At 39.0% G+C, this 21,482-nt stretch overlaps 1 protein-coding gene across 1 annotated transcript in view; it reads left to right on the top strand.

The window, feature by feature from the left end:
* Window positions 1–14,373, top strand: part of ern2 (endoplasmic reticulum to nucleus signaling 2) — a 39,136-nt gene extending 24,763 nt beyond the window's left edge. The window contains exons 12-24 of the mRNA XM_034188226.1: window positions 93–217; window positions 378–566; window positions 8,069–8,222; window positions 8,416–8,511; window positions 8,603–8,693; window positions 8,823–9,012; window positions 9,147–9,243; window positions 9,356–9,555; window positions 9,737–9,884; window positions 10,047–10,174; window positions 10,438–10,561; window positions 10,646–10,713; window positions 12,224–14,373. Of these exons, the coding sequence (XP_034044117.1) occupies window positions 93–217; window positions 378–566; window positions 8,069–8,222; window positions 8,416–8,511; window positions 8,603–8,693; window positions 8,823–9,012; window positions 9,147–9,243; window positions 9,356–9,555; window positions 9,737–9,884; window positions 10,047–10,174; window positions 10,438–10,561; window positions 10,646–10,713; window positions 12,224–12,406 (1,793 nt within the window). The 3' untranslated portion in view covers window positions 12,407–14,373. The remainder of the gene's footprint in view (window positions 1–92; window positions 218–377; window positions 567–8,068; window positions 8,223–8,415; window positions 8,512–8,602; window positions 8,694–8,822; window positions 9,013–9,146; window positions 9,244–9,355; window positions 9,556–9,736; window positions 9,885–10,046; window positions 10,175–10,437; window positions 10,562–10,645; window positions 10,714–12,223) is intronic.
* The last annotated feature ends 7,109 nt before the right edge of the window (window positions 14,374–21,482 follow it).

The following is a 21,482-nucleotide window of genomic DNA, read 5'->3' as shown; positions in this document are numbered from 1 at the left end:
CCCATGCCATAGGGCCACCGCTGAGAACTGCTGACACCGAGAATGTCTGACACAGTGTGACTAGACAATGTGTGTGTAATTTTGTGCAACAGGTCATCATGAACTTCCTCCAGTTGCTCACACCACCATGCTCAGGGAGTTTCCAGTCACCCTGCAGCGTTATAGCGAAGCAGTCATCCCTCCTCGACCGGCGGCGTCCCCCTACCACCAGCGCTATGTGAGTCACAGGTCTCAGACATGAAATGATGGTTACTGTCGGTTCCAGCAAATCTCAAAGGGGCTGGAAAGTTGTTGTTGGTAAAAGTGAACAACCACAGAAACAGAAGAGAAGCCTCTGTCTTCATTATTCATGCTGTCTCTCACCTTCTGTCCTTCAGTTTCAGAATGTCCGTGGTCACCATAGTGAAGATAATACCTATGCAGGAGGTGTGAATGAAGAGACACCACGACAGCTGGTGAAGCCGTCTCCTGTGCTGCCCGTCTACCTGTCTCACGATCGTCTCACTCTGGCTGTCCTCACCTTGCTGCTGGGAGGATGGCTGGCCTTCGCCCTCACATACCCCTCTGTGAGTCCTTGTGTGTGTTGTCACATGCAGGTTTTAAACTTTTCTTAATTTGTAAGCACATATTGGCAGCCTTTGTTCAGTTTTCTTTTAAAAACTTTAATTATTTGCAGTATTGACCTCATTCTCTCAAACCACATTTCTCTCACTTCAGCTTCTTTGTTTTTAACTTGACTTCACGTGTCACTTTGTCAGCAAACACAGAACTGAATACATTCAAATTCAAACCAGTCTATGTGCCCAGTGTGAATCTTTCATTAGCTCTTTATCACCTCAGAGTGTTTTTGTGCAATTTACACCTAAATCACATATGCAAATGAGAAATACTCAAACATATGATAAATGAGTAATTTAATTTGCACCAACTGTAATAAGACGTGTAAAATGAGCCTTTCTCAAAATTAAGAATGCCACAACACACTTTAAAATCTGAAAATATTAAAGGTACTCCATAAAAACTACTGGATATTCAGCTCTGAAATTTGGCGTTTCAATAGATAGAGGTGAGGACCAATCAACTTCCTGTTTTTGGCCATTCGCCCTATTAAGGTTTCAAATCCCGCAAAACTTCGGAGAGGTCGCCGCGCTCCGAGATCTCAGTAACATTAAGAACTGCATTGAAACGCTCTGATCGGGCTGCACACAGACAACACCATTAACATCGCAACATAAAACTATTTTTATATTGTGCCTAAAACGTATCTGGGTTTGTAGACGTTGTTATTGCGTTTCTTTTATGTAAACATGCGAGAATCACAGGCTGTCTCTCTGTTATTTTCAATGGGAGCTGCTGTGAGCTACGCTCACTTCCTGATCATGTTGTTCTGGGGGAAAGTGAAGTTTGCCCTTTAACGTCTTGATTATTGTTCTTTACAACACTGTTTGTCCTCTTTGTTCCAGACCAATATATATAATATGTCTGAAATTCGGTTTGCGTTTATTAAATTCCACGCAGATTAAACGTAGCAGACACGGATTATTTGTTATAATTGTTTTAGGAAGTTTTTTTTTTATTCGGCACACAAAATATTCAAATAGAAAAAAAAAAAAGAACAATTCCACAAAGCATAAACAAAACTAGTGAGTCCGAAAGGGTGTGGGCTGAAGCAAAGCTTATTAGCGCCCACCCCTGCTAGTACAAGTCCATCAGTTCTAATCAGTCATATTTACATAAATAAAAATTCACTACTACATGTCGACACACAGACATACACATCAATATACTATTCACTTATATTTATATTGTACCAGATCACAAGAAAGTCAAATCAAGGCACTTTACGCAAGTAAGGACTAACCTTACCAACCAACCCCCAGAGCAAGCACAAGGCTACTGTGGTGAGGAAAAACTCCCTATAAGGAAGAAACCTCAAGCAGACCAGGATCTTGGGGGTGACCCTCTGCTTGGGCTGTGCCATATATACCTATATACATACATATATACTTTACATACATAAATATATACATATATATACATACATATACACGGTCACTTATATACATACAACCCCTGGCAAAAAGTATGGAATCACCGGCCTCGGAGGATGTTCATTCAGTTGTTTAATTTTGTAGAAAAAAAGCAGATCACAGACATGACACAAAACTAAAGTCATTTCAAATGGCAACTTTCTGGCTTTAAGAAACACTATAAGAAATCAAGAAAAAAAGATTGTGGCAGTCAGTAACGGTTACTTTTTTAGACCAAGCAGAGGAAAAAAATATGGAATCACTCAATTCTGAGGAAAAAATTATGGAATCACCCTGTAAATTTTCATCCCCAAAACTAACACCTGCATCATATCAGATCTGCTCGTTAGTCTGCATCTAAAAAGGAGTGAACACACCTTGGAGAGCTGTTGCACCAAGTGGACTGACATGAATCATGGCTCCAACATGAGAGATGTCAATTGAAACAAAGGAGAGGATTATCAGACTCTTAAGAGAGTAAATCATCACGCAATGTTGCAAAAGATGTTGGTTGTTCACAGTCAGCTGTGTCTAAACTCTGGACCAAATACAAACAACATGGGAAGGTTGTTAAAGGCAAACAAACTGGTAGACCAAGGAAGACAAAGCGTCAAGACAGAAAACTTAAAGCAATATGTCTCAAAAATTGAAAAATGTACAACAAAAGAAATGAGGAACGAATGGGAGGAAACTGGAGTCAACGTCTGTGACCGAACTGTAAGAAACCGCCTAAAGGAAATGGGATTTACATACAGAAAAGCTAAACGAAAGGCATCATTAACACCTAAACAGATAAAAACAAGGTTACAATGGGCTAAGGAAAAGCAATTGTGGACTGTGGATGACTGGATGAAAGTCATATTCAGTGATGAATCTCGAATCTGCATTGGGCAAGGTGATGATGCTGGAACTTTTGTGTGGTGCCTTTCCAATGAGATTTATAAAGATGACTGCCTGAAGAGAACATGTAAATTTCCACAGTCATTGATGATATGGGGGTGCATGTCAGGTAAAGGCACTGGGGAGATGGCTGTCATTACATCATCAATAAATGCACAAGTTTATATTGATATTTTGGACAATTGAAAGGATGTTTGGGGATGATATCATTTTTCAAGAGGATAATGCATCTTGCCATAGAGCAAAAACTGCAAAAACATTCCTTGGAAAAAGACACATAGGGTCAATGTCAATGAGCAGATCTGATTTGATGCAGGTGTTAATTTGGGGGATGAAAATTTACAGGGTGATTCCATAATTCTTTCCTCAGAATTGAGTGATTCCATATTTTTTTCCTCTGCTTGGTCTAAAAAAGTAACCGTTACTGACTGCCACAATCTTTTTTTCTTGATTTCTTACAGTGTTTCTTAAAGCCAGAAAGTTGCCATTTGAAATGACTTTAGTTTTGTCATGTCTGTGATCTGCTTTTTTTCTACAAAATTAAACAACTGAATGAACATCCTCTCAGGCCGGTGATTCCATAATTTTTGCCAGGGGTTGTATATACATATACACCTACCCATATCTATATATCTACATACGCATATACATACCCACACATTCAAATAGACAATAAATCCCACTTATAAATTGAACATTCCCAATAAATCAAATTATATTTGCTTCTTTATGATACTTAGACGTGATGTTCTTTTTGAGTAGTTTCTTAAATCTTACTAAGGTACCACTCATTCTAACCTCTGTTGAACATTCGTTCCATTTTTTCACCCCAACCACAGACACACAAAAACCCTTTACATTTGTTCTTACTGGTGGTTTCATAAAAATTGCACAACCTCTTAAACTATATCTGGATTCCCTCAATCTGAACAGACTCGGTAAGGCTTGGTTTTTCGCTCGAAACAAAGTTTGAATTGTAATCGACCAAATCTATAAATTTTAATAAATTTAAAGTCACAAATAGAGAATGAGTTGGTTCACGATAATGTTTATTGCAGATGATTCATATGGCTCGTTTTTGCAAAAGGAATATTGGATTGGTGTTTGATTTGTAAGGGTTTCCCCATGACTCAACACAATATGTCATATATGGTACCATCAGAGAATGATATAAAGTAAGTAACCCTTCTTGTGGCAGTACGTCTTTGGCTTTATACAAAATGGCTATAGTTTTTGACAATTTTGATTTCACATAATTTATATGTGCTTTCCAGCTAAGTTTATTATCAATTATAACACCTAAAAATTTATTCTCTCTTACTAAGTCAATTTCCTTATTGTTTATAGTTAAACTTTTACATTTGGGTGCCTGTTTATTTCCAAATGTAATACATTTGATTTTCCCAAGGTTGAGTGACAACTTATTAGCGTCAATCCAAACCTTAAATTTTTTCCAGTTCTTTCTCCACTATGTCCAGAAGCTGTCCAAGATTTTCACCGCTACAGAACACAGTTGTATCATCCACAAAAAGGACACATCTCAGTGAACTCGACACCCAACTTATATCATTTATATAGATAATAAACAACAAAGGACCCAGCACTGAGCCCTGCGGCACCCCACATGTGACTTCCCTGAGTTCAGAATTTGTATTATTGAATTGAACATACTGAAATCTGCCTTGTAAATAACTAGTTATCCATTCATATGCCAGACCTCTGATTCCATATTTCTGCAGTTTAATTAATAGTATTCCATGGTTAATTGTGTCAAACGCTTTCTGTAAATCAAAAAAAAAAAACACCTACTGTATATTGTTTATTGTCAATTGCAGTTGCTATACTTTCCACAAAGTCCATCAAAGCTTGTGATGTAGTTCGAGACCTTCTGAATCCATATTGTTCTTCACAAATGATGTTATGCTTCAGTAAATAATCATTTAATCTTTTAGCAAATTTTTTTTCCAAAATTTTGGAAAATTGTGGCAGGAGTGATATAGGTCTATAATTAGAAAATGTGTGTTTGTCACCAGTTTTAACAGAGGAATTACTTTGGCTATTTTCATTTGAGAAGGAAATTTACCAGTACTTGGTCACATATTGCAAATGTAATTGAATGGTTTTACTATACAATCAATAACTTTTTTTAATAAAGCCATATCCAAATTATTAAAATCAGTCGATTTCTTACTTTTTGAACCATGAACCAGATGAAGTATTTCCCTTTTGTGAGTACCACCAATGAACATTGAAACAGATTTGTTAAACGTTGAATTATTTACCCAGAAGTTATTAGTTGATGAGTCAATTTTACTGGTAAGATTTTTACCCACATTAACGAAGTATTCATTAAAGTGTTCAGCAATAGACTCGTCGTTATCAATCGTGATGTAGTTGTTACTCTGAAAAAATGCAGGATAATCTCTAGTTACTCTATTCTTTTTTTACTATTTCATTTAATATGTTCCATGTGTTTTTGATGTTATTTCTATTTTTGACAAGTAACTCATTATAATATCTTTTTTTACTGAGTCTCATGATATTGATTGACTTATTCTTATATGTTTTATACTTACTTTCAGCTTCCTTACTTTGTACTTTTATGAATTGTTTATATAGTAAGTTTTTCTTTTTACATGCCCTCTGAAGCCCCTTAGTTATCCATGGTTTATTGCTATATTGATTTCTGTATATTTTGTCAACAAATGGACAGTGTTTATTATACAGACTGGAAAAAATGGAAATGAAAGCATCATATGACATGTCAACATCATCAACAAAAACATCCGACCAATTCTGACTTGATAAATCCTCCCTTAAATTATCAATTGTTTCAGGTGTTACTTTTCTACTCATGAATTTGATATTGCTTCGATATTTACAACAACCCTCCAATGCAAAGACTGAGAAAACTGGCAAGTGATCACTGATATCACTGACCAGTAGTCCCCCACTAAGATTACCGGATATAGCGTTAGTTAAAATATTGTCAATGAGAGTTGTTGAGTCCATAGTTATTCTGCTAGGATGAATGATGGTTGGAAACAGTCCTAAACAGTACAAGGTGTTTATAAATGAAGTGATTTGTGAATGATTGTGAGGGTTTAAAAAATCTATATTGAAATCTCCACAGACAAATAAATGCTTATTTCTGTTGATTTTGTTGTACATTCCTAAGATAACGTCTTCAAAGCTGTCAATATTTGTCCCAGGAGCTCTGTAAATACAACTAACAACTATGTTTTTGGAGTTTATAGATGTCATTTCTATGGTAACGCATTCCATGATGTTGTCCACTGTAAATGACATGTTGTTAATGAGTTTACAGTTATAATCTGACCTTACATATAATGCAACGCCTCCGCCCCTTCTCGTCTGCCTATTAACCAGGAACAGTTCATAACCATCAAGATATACCAGATCTTTATTATCCTCATTTAACCATGTTTCCGAAATTGCAATAACTGAAAAACTTTTTTTTGGATGTTTTCAAACAATCATTAATAGTGGACAGATTATGAGAAAGACTTCTGCTGTTGAAATGTATAATTGAAAAATCTTCATCATTGATTTTATAATTTTTGAATTGTTATTCTGTAAAATATTTGCACTGTCTCACAATATTCTCACTGAAAAAGGTATCAGGATCATTTTCAGATTAGAAGGGGCGGTTAGCAGAATTATTATAATTAAATGTATCTAGACAGAGCTCCTGGGCAGAAATAAACAGATCATTATCCTTAGTCATTATGTCTCTCTTGTCTCCGGGTGTAGATGATGTGGATGAGTGGGTTGCTCCAGTCTGCATCTTGATGCTATGTTGTGTTTGAGTCCTTATACCTATTCATATTTGTCCAGCTCCTCGATGTTCCGTATTGCCATGACTTTTGCTTGTTCTGGTGATCCCTTCAGTTTGATGAATATTTTACAGTTTGAAGTCCATGTGTGCTGGATTTTTCCCTGTTTCTTTAAGAAGCGTGCTTTCCTGGCGATGTTGGCGTTCCGTTTGGTGAGATGTTCATTGATGAATTTCAGAGTATCATGCAGCAGTCTCTTATTAATGTGATGAAAAGCATTAAAAAATTACATTTTTGTAGTATAATATTCATTTACAATTGTCATCATGTGGATTCTCTATGTTGTTTTGACTGGAGCGACTCTCTGGCGTGCAAGGGATTATGGGATACATCAATAGTGCGAATGGGGCTATCTTTATTTATTTATTTATTTTTTAAAATGTAAACACAACATAAAATAAAACACACAGGCCTGTCAAGCTGCTTGTTGCTAACTGGAGGGTCCTGCTGGTGATTGGTTGATGTTGTGGTCATGAACTTTGAGTAGTTAAAACATTTGGCTGTGAGAAATGCATTCCCCTTGCGTGGTGTTGGCTCTCACCATGAGAGACATGGAGTGGACCTGTTGTTCACTCACGTTGATAGGAGCCAGCTGAGATGGTTTGGAAGTCTGCTTCCTTGATGCCCTCCCTTTGGGGATCTTCCAGCCATGATATTGTCTGAGGAGATCTCAGGGTATACCTCAAGCATGCTGAAGGGATTATATGTCCGGTCTGGCCTGAAAAAGATTTTGGTTTGTCAACTAGGAGCTGGAGGACGGGGCTGAGGAGAGGCTTCTGTGTGTGGTACTGTGGCTACAGATAAGCTGTTGAAAATAGATGGTTGGACTCTCAGTGCTACAAATTCTAAAAGCATACAGCCATTTATAGACTGTGAATGTGAGCTAGATGTTTCATGTTGACAGTTTTACTCACCAGCACTGAGTGGGAGTACTCAGTCAAATAGTGAGGAATATTTGTAGTGTTGTGCTTCTCCAGAACAAGTTGAAATCAAGGTGATACTCTTTTGCTACTCATGTCTGATCAGTCCTGAATGAATAAAACTGTTAAATGCAGTCTGATTTCTCGCTGTCACTTCAGAATGACAAACTCCTGTGATAATAACAGTGTGTGTAAAAGAAAAAGTGTTACATGTGAGTTGTGAAACTCGTAGAAATGGATTAAATTGCAGTTGACGAGCTCTGCTTTTTTTCACACCAGCCCCTCGAACATTAACTCCTAAGTGTGTGTGTGTGTGTGTGTGTGTGTGTGTGTGTGTGTGTGTGTGTGTGTGTGTGTCCAGTGGGCAGGCCAACAGCAGAAAGCTCAAAGGCAACCAGATGAAGCTTTGGAATCTGACCTCCAGAGGGTGCAGACAAACACACTCACTAATGCGCAGACTGTGGCCTCAGTTTCTTCAGACTCAGCCCCCTCTGGAGATTCAAACCACTCCACTGGTGAGTAGCTGATGAAATGAGTTCTGTTATATCGACATGAGGCACCGCCAAGTGCAGTCATGTAACATTGTATTAATGCAGTTGAGCTTAAAAATGTGCACTTCCAGTTTTTACTGTTTCTGTCAGACAAAAAAAAAAAAAAAAACTCTGTGGAATACTGTCAACATTTTATTTTTTATTTTCTGAAATTCAGGCTCCCAGCCTGGATGTACTGACCCTCTCTCTAGTCCTCACAGCAGCACCTCAGAGGTTAATGAAAACGGCTCGGCAGGGTACAAGCTCACAGCAGGTGAGGCGCACATTTAAATATCGTTTCTTCCTGCAAGTCCAGTTTAGATGAGAAATGTAAATGTTTCAGTGTCATTTTACTTTGTTTTCAGAGGGAAACAGTGATGAGATGCAAGTGGGTAAAATCATCTTCACTCCAACTGAAGTTCTTGGACATGGTACAGCAGGAACGTTTGTCTTCAGGTATTTTGTGTGTGTGTGCATTTAAATTTTTTTTTCATAGTAATGGGCCAATGCAGACTTTTATAATGCCATGCATTTGTGAAATAAAGTTCCATTGCTGTTATCAGTGACATAATGTGTGTTATGAAGGGGTAAATTTGATGGGCGCAATGTGGCCGTGAAGCGAATCCTACCGGAGTGTTTCGAGGTGGCAGAACGTGAGGTGCAACTCCTCCGAGAGTCTGACACGCACCCAAACGTCATCAGATACTTCTGCACAGAGAGAGACCGTCTCTTCACATACATCGCCATTGAGCTGTGCACTGCGACTCTGCAGCAGGTCCGCGAATACCTGGAAGCAAAATTACTCTGGGTCTCCTCAACAGACCTGCTTTTTTTAAAAAAAAATGAGCGTCTGCTCTTAAAACGCCGTCTCTAAATGTTAAAGTAATGAATTGTGTGTCTTCTCTGCAGTATGTAGAAGATCCGTCCTGTTTTCTTGATCTGAATGCTATAACTTTACTGGAGCAGACGATGTGTGGACTGTCACACCTCCACTCTCTCAACATCGGTACGCGATTTCCAAATTATCTCCCAAAAAGCATTTTATTCACATGTAGTGCCTTTAAAAACAAACCAAAAAAATCAGAGTTTTAACATCGTTCTCCACCGTCTTAAATTAGTCCATCGTGACCTGAAGCCAAGGAACATCCTCCTTTCTGGTCCTAGTGCCCTGGGCGAAGTCCGAGCTCTCATCTCTGATTTTGGACTGTGTAAGAAGATCCCAGACGGTCGGCGTAGCTTCTCTTTACGCTCGGGGATCCCAGGAACTGAAGGGTGGATCGCTCCTGAAGTACTGCGGGACACACCTGGCAACAAGCCTGTAAGCAACACACACAAATATTACTTTTAGTATTTTTGTTTGTTTGTTTTTTTCAAGAAATCTTCAAAGCGTTTTACGTCAGTGTTGTAGCAGTGCGGTATCAACACAAGCCCACAAGGGGGCGCTGCACTTTTCCCTGTTCTGCGCCGCCAATTGCGAGATTGCTCTCTCTTCTGTGCAGACGGCAGCAGTAGACGTGTTTTCTGCAGGCTGCGTGTTTTACTACGTGGTCAGCAGGGGGCAGCACCCTTTCGGAGATCCGCTGCGACGTCAGGCCAACATCCTGTCGGGGGAATATTCCCTCTCACATTTTAAGGAGGACGTACACGGTAAGGGTAAGAAGGGTGTTTAGAAAATAAACTCGGCCCTTGTTTTGATTAAATTTTAATATGTAGCACGTCATGTCTTAGACTGTGCTATCGCAAAATAATGTAAATGTCTGTGTCCTGCATGGGTGAGCTGAAAATATCCATTTTTCCCACCCAATCAAGATGACGTCATAGCACGGGATCTGATTGAGCTAATGATCAGCGCGGAGGCGGATTCGCGCCCCTCGACTTCCTGCGTGCTGAAACATCCGTTTTTCTGGAGCGGCGACAAGCAGCTGCTCTTTTTCCAGGTGTGTTAAATCAGATGGTCTTGTTAATTAGAATGAGTTCAGAATTCCTGTTGTCTGCAGTTGCAGACTGCAGGTGGCGCGGTCACTTTTTAATGCAAAAGAGACAACAATTTGAAAGGAGTGAATCTGTAACCTCACTATAAGTTAAAAAGTTAACTTATAGTGAGGTTACAGATTATTTCCTGTAATATCGCACTAATTAGCCACATTTACCCGATTAAAACCGGTGGGACTCTTGTGTGCCAACATTTGTTGGTTTGCAGGATGTGAGCGACCGCATCGAGAAGGAATCAGCCGACAGTCAGATTGTGATCCGACTGGAGTCTTCGGGGAGAGCCGTGGTTCGAACCAACTGGAGGATGCGCATCTCGGTGCCGCTACAAACAGGTGTGCACGCAGGAAGGCAACGCCGTGAAGCGCCTGTTTCTCTGGGTTGAGAAGATCTTAAATCTGCAGTATTTCCTTTTACAGATTTGAGGCGTTTCAGAACATACAAAGGGAACTCAGTGAGAGATCTGCTGAGAGCCATGAGGAATAAGGTCAGTCTGCTTGCAAACAACACGTGCGCGCACACTAGAGCTGAAACAAGTCATCGAGTTAATCGATTAAAATTGATTATTAAAATAGTTGTCAACTAATTTAGTCATCGATTAGTTGCTAAATAACTTTGTTTTATCGCAAATGTTTTGTTTCTTCCATATAATCAACAGAGCTTTGCTTTGAATCTTGAACCAATGAAGGAGTGCTTCGAGCTGCTGCTTCGTTGGTTTCATTTGTTTTATTTCGCTTTATCTTAATTTTTCCCCACTAAAACCCTAAAGAGCATTATGTCTGTGAGGAATATTTACCTTTTTTGTTAAACTGACCTGTTATGGTCTTCTGAAAGAGTTGATAGATGTATTTTATGCTAACGCTGATGCTAACATGTTAGCATGTCTATGGTGTTTTCAATGTTAAAGTTAGCATTAAGCTGCTGGCATTTCAGCATATTTCTGCATGTTTTCTGTATAATAATTAATGGTTCAGCGTTTGTTGTCGTAAAAGAGTCAAATGTATTACAAATTATAATATTTTTTATTTATATATTAATAATAATAGCAACAATAATAACTAATAATAATACAATAACATGCTTTTGGAGGGTGGTATGCATTTTCAGAGGCCCGACATCCACGCCCAGTGATTAAAAAGTTGGCTCACTTAACTTTTGTTGTGTCGGTGAAGCTGCTGTTCATTGTCGTACTATCCGTGAGAAAATGATCCAGAATATCCATATTGGGACCAAAACACACTTCTCGCCTTTTCATCCCCCCCCCCCCCCCGCGGACAGTTCTTGGGCTGCGTGCTATGATGTAATTTCTTTACGCACAGCGGGCAGGTATAGCCAGGTAGCGTCGACATAAATCTACGATACCAGCCTAGCAACGCCCCGGTAAAGTGATAATAATGCTACAATACAATTTTAGAGAAAGAGACATGAGTCACATGTGTCATTGTGAAATGACCACATAGTTTACAAGTTATACAGAGAATGTTGCACATAAAATGAGTCAGGCTACAGTTTGATTTAGGTTTTATGGTTAACTGGTTATGCTAATTGCTCATTTGCAGCAACAAAAATACCTTTTTTTTTTCACTATATATTTTATAACATTTATATGTTTCAATGTTTTATGGCAACTCAGCACTTTGATAGAGCAATGCCATTTGAAATAATTATTTTTGTTCTTTATTATAAACTGTTTTATTCTTTATTATTTTATATTTCAACAGCCAAGGGACATTTGACAATTTGTTGATTTTCAAGTATTTTAAGTTTTCAAACAATCTTCTGTTGTTAAATAAAGTAATGGAAGGAGAGAAAAATAGTTTCCCTGGCACACTTTTAAAAAAACTCCCCGCTAATCCGATTAATCGATTAATCGTGTCGAAACCCCATCTGATTCATCGATGATCCAAATAATCGTTTGTTGCAGCCCTAGCGCATGTGCACACACACACACACGTTCGCTCCGTTTGATTGAGCGTTTTCTCCTCTGCACGTCACAGAAGCATCACTACCACGAGTTGCCACCGGAGGTGCAGGAGACTCTGGGAGAGCTGCCCGAAGGCTTCGTCAGCTACTTCACGTCACGGTTTCCACGGTTACTGCTTCACACGTATGCTGCTTTGCACATTTGTGCCCACGAGAGACTCTTCCACCCTTACTATCTGCCGCCGAACGCCAAATAGCAACCGAAAGACTCTGCACTCCACCACGTCTACAAAAAAAATTACACGTTTACTCTTGTGCCAGAAGAAATTCAACTCTTTTTCCATTATTCTAGTTTTTTTTTTTGTTTTTTTTGGAGGCAATAACAGTGCTGTGGAAAAAAACATGTAAATACCCTTTGGGTTGTTTTTATGCATTTATTTATTTATTATGCCGTTGTTAGATAGGACAGGATTTGAAAGTAATACAGGGATGCCATATCTTTTAAATACTTTTTTTTTTAAGTCCAGAAAATTCTTTGCACATGTGCAGTTTTTTTAATTCAAGTGCAAAAATATATTTATATTTATATGCACCATGTAGATTGTATTGTAACAATGTGTCAGTCCATGTGACACCATGTTGTTTATTTGAACTGAGCCTGGCACAGTCCAGTGGCTTTTTGGGCCTGACCACACACCAGGAGCTGATGGTCCAGCTCCTAGGATCACTGGAGCCCACAAACCCCTCCACCACCTAGATTGGGGCTGTCTCTGAAGTCCTGCAGACTCTGTACTGGAAAGAGAAAGAGCTGAGCCTCGAGGTGAAACTCTCAATTTACCAGTCGATTTACACTCCTATCATGACCTACAGTCATGACCTTTGGGTAGCGACTGTAAGAATAAGGTTGTGGATACAAGCCGCGGAAACGAGATTTCTCCGTTTGGGTATCAAGGATTACACTCGGGGCAGGGTGAGAAGTAGAGATATACAGGTAGGACTCTGAGTAGAGCCGCTGCTTCTTCACATCAGAAGGAGCTAGCTGAGGTGGTTAGGGCATTATGTGAAGATACATCCTCGTCATCTCCCTAGTGAGGTCTTCCATCACTGCAGAGACTGTATCTGACCGCTGGGTTGGGGAGACCTCAGGATACCCAAGGAAGAGGTTGAGGACTTGGCTGAGCTACTTTGTCTGCTGCCACTGCAACCCGGAGAAGCATCAGAAAATGGGGAAGGTTGAAAAAAAAAATCAGATTGTTACTGCTTCCAAACTATGTAACAAATATTACAGAAATTGATTAGCAGGATATATATATATATATATATATATATATTTAAAAAGACTGAAAATGTATTCACTGGTGAAGGTATTTGTTTCTGTATCAAACCAATAGGCAACATTTTTTATTACATTTTGAAATAAGGTATTTTATCAAGTTTTAAGTTCAAAATAAATCAAAAATATGTTTAAGTAAAAATCCACTCTTTTGAGCCAAACACTCTGTGCATCGGTACGCTGTTTCAGTTTGCAGTTACAGGTTCCAAAAATTAACTATTACTGCCAGTAAAGGCTGAGAACATATTTTAATGGATTCTTGGTGGGATTTATTTTCAGGTTTATAAATTTTTCTCACAGCACTGTAAGGATGCAGAAAACAGTTTTTTTTGTTTTTTTTTCCTCTGAGATTAAAAACATTTTTTTCTTATTCATCTTTGGCGCCCACCAAAGCATCATGTTGTCTGCTGATACTCTAAGAATTTTTCCAATGTTTCCTAACATGTGGGCCGCTGATCCTGCTGAGCTTTGTCGCTCACATGTCCATTACTGCATCGCTGAAGGTAGTTACACTGTTTGAAGACTGCACGGAGCTGCGTCACTGAAGACGTCGCTACAGAACACTGTTTGAATGTGAGCACAATGCAGATGTTGCCAAACTCAGATTATGAGGATGTGAAGGCAGCAGGTTTGTTTTTTTTAAACCATTTCAGAGCTACTTTAAACATGTCTTGATGTTTACCGTTTTAAATGAAATGCATCAGATCTCACTTTGCTGAATGTTGGTGTCACCAGAAGCTTCTTTGTTTCCTGTTTTTACGCTAATGCCATCAAAGATCCTGTAAACTAAATGAATGGTTTATCTATCAGTCTGCTGTGGAATGAATGAAGAAATTTTTTTTGTACTTTTTTGAATAAGTGAAATTAAACAATGCTTTGATTGTGACAAAGCTAATTGTTTACGGCTGTTTACTCTTATCTGATACTCAAGTACGACTACAAATGAGTTATTTTTCATTTTCAGTTCATGTGTTGATTATGTTCTTGATTAATTGAGTAGTAGTTTGTTTCAGAAAATGATGGGCATTTGACCGGTGACCGTACGAAAGTGAATGCTAAGGCTATCGCAGACGCAATTAAGATTAGCATATGTGGTTTGTGGTAATTCCCAGAAGACGTTAATCTTTGGCAAATGTGCCACCAAATCGTTATCGGTGACTCTAATTGTTAGCGAAGTTATCTCACATTCACATGTTGGAGGTTTGTGACAAACAGTAAACCAGATGTATTCAGTGAGAACAGTGGTACATTCCACCACCGCTAGCTGCAAGAGCGGCACGCCACACATCGTAATGGTATGTGCCGTTTAACTTTTCTACTTCCTGCAGCAAAAAGAACAAACGGGGGGTAGATTTACCTTCTAATGACAGTGAAAGACAGTATGAGATTAAAAATTTTACTGCAAACACATTTGTATCAGATACAAAGGACTAATGTGGGTATTACCAATAGAAAAATGCCTGTTACTTCTTGTAAAACAAGGATCAGAGGAAAAGCTTCTTGTTTCATTTGAAAAATTGCAATGAAAGTGACTATGTAAATTCAGAATTTTTCCCAAGAATTGTCACAACCTTTTTAATTTCACTACAGGACATTTTTTTGTTATAAACTTTATTTGGAAGCATTTTTATTATACCAAATTGGTTCACTTTCATTGGTTTCTAAACAAGATTGGGGGGGGGGGGGGGGGGGGGGGGGGGGGGGGTGTTTAAAAAAAAGTGCACACCCTATTTTTGCAACTCTATCTGCCACTAGGTGGCAGCACAACATATACCTGATAGACATGAAGGTAATAAAATACTAAGCTCTTGTGATTGACTATACAAGTACATATAAAGTCCAATCTGTTTATTTTCATAATGCTAGTGACAGGTTGTGGCAGACTGACATTCTTTTTCCATTTCTTACACGCCAACAAAAACTGCACAAAAATTTGAGCATTGATAACACATAGGTGATAGAAGTCCACAGTAGAGGTGGGCGATACCGGGAATTTTGGTATTGATTCGATACCAAGTAAATACAGGCCCAGTATCGCCGATACCGATACTTTTTCATATTTAAGCTTCATAGCTCCAAAGGATCCAAAAGACCTAGGATAGAATTTCACCAAACATTGTACGTGACAACAATATACTTTATTATCACAATCAACATTTTTGTTTAAAAAAAAATCACTCAACACAAAACAAAATCTCCTGAGGTAGAAGGCTGACAAACCACAATACAAGGGTGCGCTGCTCCGTGTTGTGTGACACAGCGCTGCTCTTACAGAGAGTAGACTTTGATGAGTCTGCGTGCGCAGCAGTCAGTGCATGCGGGAGAGAGAAAAAAAGCTTGAGTATCGATCTTTTTCCATGAGGATCATTCAATATCAATACTAGCGTTATCGATATTAGGATTGATCCGTCCACCTCTAGTCCACAGTGACGTGTGAATATTAATTTAATGCTGCATTCAAAACACTCGGAAGTTTGGATAGACCAACTTCTAGCGTGGAGAAAAATATCTTGAACGCTCAGTCGGGCCGGTATTTTCGTTCGGAATGTCGTGAAGATACTGAGCAACCCGAGGTATCAGAGTCGACGTCGCAGCTGCATTTAGTCAGACGTCACTCATGTTGAAAATGTAGCTTTAAAATGAATTTTTAACAAGACATTACTGCTGTATGTAATATATTAACATTCTGTGTACAATGAGTTAAGTCACTACACATCAGCAAAAACATTTGAGGACGTTAGCGCAAAAGATAATGTTAGCCTAGCTCTTTTTTGATAAGCTAAATATTTGATGCATATTTGTTGCATGAACTCATGTTTCTTGTGGGGTCTTTCTGAGGGTTCTAAATGCAGCATGAAGAAATGATCATCAGGAATTAACATGTATTGCAAAAAGAAAGTTTGGGGAGACTCCTGACACCCGACCAAAAAAGGACTTCAGCAGGGACAGGGAGGACAAGGATCGACGACTTCTGACTTTTGAGAAGGAGCTGGAGACCAAAAACCAAACCTTCAGTTTGAAGGAGGAGAGGTTTCTGAAAGAGATCACAGCCAAGGAGAAGAGGTTTCAGGAGGAGCTTCAAGGACAGAAAGATGACAACAGGAAAGAGCTGGAAAGGATGAAAAGACATTTTCAAGAAGAACTGGAGGCAAAAAACAAATGTTTTAGAACCAAGGAGGAGAATTTTATGAAACAGATGGCAGCCAAGGAGGAAGGATTCAAGATGGAGCTCCAAGGACAGAAGGAGGACTCAAGGAAAGAGCTGCAAGTCCTGAAAAAGTGTTTGGAAAAGGAGGTGGAAGCTAAACACCAAACGCTGAGAATGAAAGAGGACAAATTCCAGAAGGAACTGGAAATCCAGAAGGACGAGTCCAAGAAAGGGCTTGAAACCTTGAAGATGTGTTTGGAGAAGGAGCTGGAGATGAAAGAGGAAACGCTGAGAACAAAGGAGGAAGGATTCCAGGAGTAACTGGAAATCCAGAAGGAGAAGTACGGAAAAGAGCTGGAAACTCTCTAAAGAGGAAACATTCAGACTGAAGGAGGAAATGTTTGTCAAAGAGATGGCAGCAAAGGAGGAGAAACTTAAGCTGCTGGAAGCACAGAAACAGATTTTTGTTCAACAAATGGAAGCAAAGGAGGAGAAGTTTAAGAAGGAACTGGCTGAGAGAAAGACCTCAAACGGATTTATTTTCTCAGGCGTGTCTTTTTGCTGGTCTTGTTACAGCAGCATTTATTTTTAAAAAATGAACATGCAACAATTTGATTTTTTTTTTTCATTGCAATTTTTTGTGACAGGCGCTGTGACATATGTGTTTTTTTGTTTCTGTATTAATAAAAATTTTATATAAAATTTTTTGATTTGTGTATTTTTTGCACTTCTATTCTCAGGTATTATCTTCAGTCATAAATATGGATCCCACAGTTGCCACTGCTGGATCCATTTTATACCCAATAGTTGCCACAAAGTTGGGCAATTTATCAAATTAAGATTTGGGGGGGGGGGGGGGTATCAAGGTCATTGGAGTCAAAAGGTCACCAAGCACAGTGGAAGAGCAGCAAGTGAAGATGGAAATGAGCAATAAAGAGGTAGAGGATGAGTGCAAAGTGAAAATATGAAGATGGGGAGACGACACATGAAAACAATGTCTCGACATGAAAACAAAAACAAATGCATTTTGGGAGTTTTCTATGTAAAGCACTTTGATCTATTCATATATGCATGTAAAGAATGTTATTTATTAGGACAAATGTTGGCAAAAGCTATTCAAACCTGTCCCCCTCGCCAATGCTATATTTATCTTTACCCAGTATCTTGTCCCAACTATTCTGCCCAATCTGGCAACGCAGGCTGAGCTAATGAAAATGAATTCAATACAGTAGTTTTCAAATGCGCCAGCAGAGGGCGGCGTTTCCACTTTGTGGGCTTCAAAAATTCATAATCGGAGGGAAACAACACAAGAAGCTGACAGAGACTGAAAACGTAAGAAGCTTCTGTTTGACTCAAATACAGTAAAGTTACGGTTGGACATCCGTGTCCCTGATGTGCGCGCACATAGCAACGCACATAGTAACCAGCGAGCTGCTGAAAACAAACCGTTGTCACGCTCATTTTCTACTTGACATCCATCACACTCGCATCATTCTGCCACGTTTTATCTACTTAATATACACCGGTTTTCACAGACGATGCCACAGTTATGTGTTGCAGTTTGCTGTACCAACCACGACAAGTTAAAAGATCGAATAGTGCCTTTTTTGAGCTCCCAAAGCGCCACAAAAGTGCAGACAGAGGGGATAAAGGGCTGGCTGTTACCAGCCGAGTAAAAGTGAGTAAAATAAATTATTTGTGAAGAATAAAATTAAATTAATCGTGGATCTGGTTGGTGAATGGCAGTTGAATGGTGTCTCTAGTAAATAATCATGAAGTAACTGTCTGGCCCTGGCAAGTCACAGTGAAACAGGAAATGTCAAATGTCAAACACTTCCTGGCATGGGTGGAGCTAGAGCGGAGGCCGGGGTTTCACTGGACTTCCCTGAAATCTGATTGGATGCAGATAACTGACATGTCATGGCACTGCATGTCTGGTTGAAAGAGCTGCATTTTGAAATCAGTAGTGAGTCACATTGACTGCTAGGTTCCTCCTGTCCAGTAGCTGGTGCTGTGTACCATAAAAAGTTCTAATCCACCTTAGTAGAAGAAGAAAAATGTTTGCCTCAGATTTGAACTGAACACGTCATTTGAACTCTGGACTTCTAATCACACTAAACTTATATTGGTGAGTAAACGACCGTATTTTAAGCCAGAAATGAGGTCCAGGTTGGTAAAACAAGCATTTCTCCTTTAATTTTGGTTACCTTCTATACATGTTTCAGCTAACAGCAGCTGATTCAGGCTCTGTGGGCTTATTAGTGCAGCAGATAACTGAAACAATCTTTAAAAGGTGATACAAGCATCAAATTCAGCACAAATACACCTTAGACATTACACTTTAAAAAAAAACCCGACTGACCACTGGAATTTTCAATAGGCAGCCAGGTAGGGGTCAGTTGAAGAATTACACAGGGGTCGAAATTTAAAAATGCTCCAATCAAATTGAAAACTACACCACATTACTTGTCTGATCATAAAGATTCCATAAAGGTATAGTTTGGACTTTCTATGACTGAATGTTATGGAGTTTTGGGTTCCTTTTTGAAAACCTATTCACCAATAATTTGCATCACTTTTGAACAAAATTGGAGCAACTCTAACTTTGGACCCCTGTACAAACTGAAACTGAACTTTCTCACCATTCTTGTTGTTTTTACCCCATAACTCTATAGAATTCAGTCATAGATAGTCCAAACTACACCTTTTTGGAATCTTTACAATCAGACAAATAATGTGGTGTAGTATTCTATACGATTGGAGCATCTTTTAATTTTGACCCCTGTATAATTCTTCAGTTGTCCCCTACCTGGCTGCTGATTGAAAATTCAAGTGGCCATTCAGTTTTTTCAAGAGTTCATGTCTATGGAGTATTTGTGCTGAATTTGATGCTTGTATCACCATTTGCAGGATTCCACTCTAAATATTCTCTTATCTGCTGCACTACGAGATATGAGATGTAACATTCTGCTCCTCAGTGTTTCTCATTTGCCCTCAAAAGTATTGGAACACTTTATTTCACACGTTAATTTGTTTATTCCATTTCAAATACATTTTTTCCCTAAAATTATCTTCCATAAACTCAAACTGAAAGCAAATCTCTACAACTTGATAAACATGAATTAAAAATCTAAAATCCAGCTTCCTGAAGTGGTGTAGAGGAGGATTTTCTTAAAAAGAAGACCTGAAAGTTCAGCTACAATGTGCCACAACGTACATTTGAGATGAAAGCCTAGATTTGATGTTTTGGTGAAAGAAACTTTTGTATTTCTTCATAATTGATGTAAATAAAGTCCAAGACACATTCATTGACTTGGAAATGTTCATGTTTCGATCCCCTGACTTGTCAAAAGAAAACTGGCAATAACACATTATCATTTTCATCAAGTTTAAGAGATTTGCTTTCAGTTTAAGTTTGAGGAAGATACACTCAACAAAAATATAAATGCAACACTTTTGGTTTTGCTCCCATTTTGTATGAGATGAACTCAAAGATCTAAAACTTTTTCCACATACACAATATCACCATTTCTCTCAAATATTGTTCACAAACCAGTCTAAATCTGTGATAGTGAGCACTTCTCCTTTGCTGAGATAATCCATCCCACCTCACAGGTGTGCCATACCAAGATGCTGATTAGACACCATGATTAGTGCACAGGTGTGCCTTAGACTGCCCACAATAAAAGGCCACTCTGAAAGGTGCAGTTTTATCACACAGCACAATGCCACAGATGTCGCAAGATTTGAGGGAGCGTGCAATTGGCATGCTGACAGCAGGAATGTCAACCAGAGTTGTTGTTGCTCGTGTATTGAATGTTCATTTCTCTACCATAAGCCGTCTCCAAAGGCGTTTCAGAGAATTTGGCAGTACATCCAACCAGCCTGTTTTAAAACAAGGTTCGGTCAGATCGGCACACAGAAATGATCACACAGACTGCATTTTGCTAGAACAAAAAGGCGTATATTTATTCCCCACAAAAGCAGTTACATCAAACACAAGTGGTTGCAGCGCATTTTTCTCTCTTACCGTGCGTGACGCCTTTAAGGTGGAGAGCCAACACCTTCAGCAGAGTGTGCCTGTCAACCGGCTGGGCATTCGTACGTTAACCCGCAGCAGACTCTGTTGAAGCATGGTTCTACTCCCTCTTTTCTAGTGTGTCCGCGAAGGGAGGGTGAGTGGCCAACTCAACCTCCCTGGCGCACATAATTTCTTTAATCAACAGGCATCTGAAAGTTATTTTCTCTATTACAAAGACATAATAAAAGCAGTTCTTCACTCCCAGTTCAGAATGATCCCAGCATGCTTCACTCCCAGTCGTTAGTGGCTACAAAAACAAAGTTGTGCTATCAGTGTAATAATAACAAGTACATCCAGCTCTTCGCTCCCAGTTCAGACTGACCCCAGAGTGCTAAAACAAAGTTGAATAACAAGTACATTCTCAGGGTTACGTTAAGACAGGTGCAAAACAGCACAATAACATTTATTATACATTCCACTCTTGGTGTTTTGCACCAGTCAATTTATGTAACCACCAACAGATTCAAGTAAGGCTGGGCTCCAGCCTATTCCAACGATTATGTCCTGCCATAGCATTTCCCACATTTCTTCTAGTGATTCACAAACAAAATTTTGAGTAATATAGTCTTGATTATACCTGTTCCAAACAATATACTTATATACAAAACCCGATGTTGTGGGGTCTAATGTAACATTATATTGGTTTACTCCAAAAGGATCATGAATTAACAGTGTCAATTTCATCTCATTCGTTGAAATATTACCCATTCCACCTCTCGCCTTAAACGTATAACATAGATACATGTAAAAATGTTACAAAAAGTCATCACA

This window comes from Thalassophryne amazonica, chromosome 15 (assembly GCF_902500255.1).
Source record: "Thalassophryne amazonica chromosome 15, fThaAma1.1, whole genome shotgun sequence".
Classification (NCBI taxonomy): domain Eukaryota; kingdom Metazoa; phylum Chordata; class Actinopteri; order Batrachoidiformes; family Batrachoididae; genus Thalassophryne; species Thalassophryne amazonica.
This window is presented reverse-complemented; position numbering and strand designations above follow the sequence as displayed.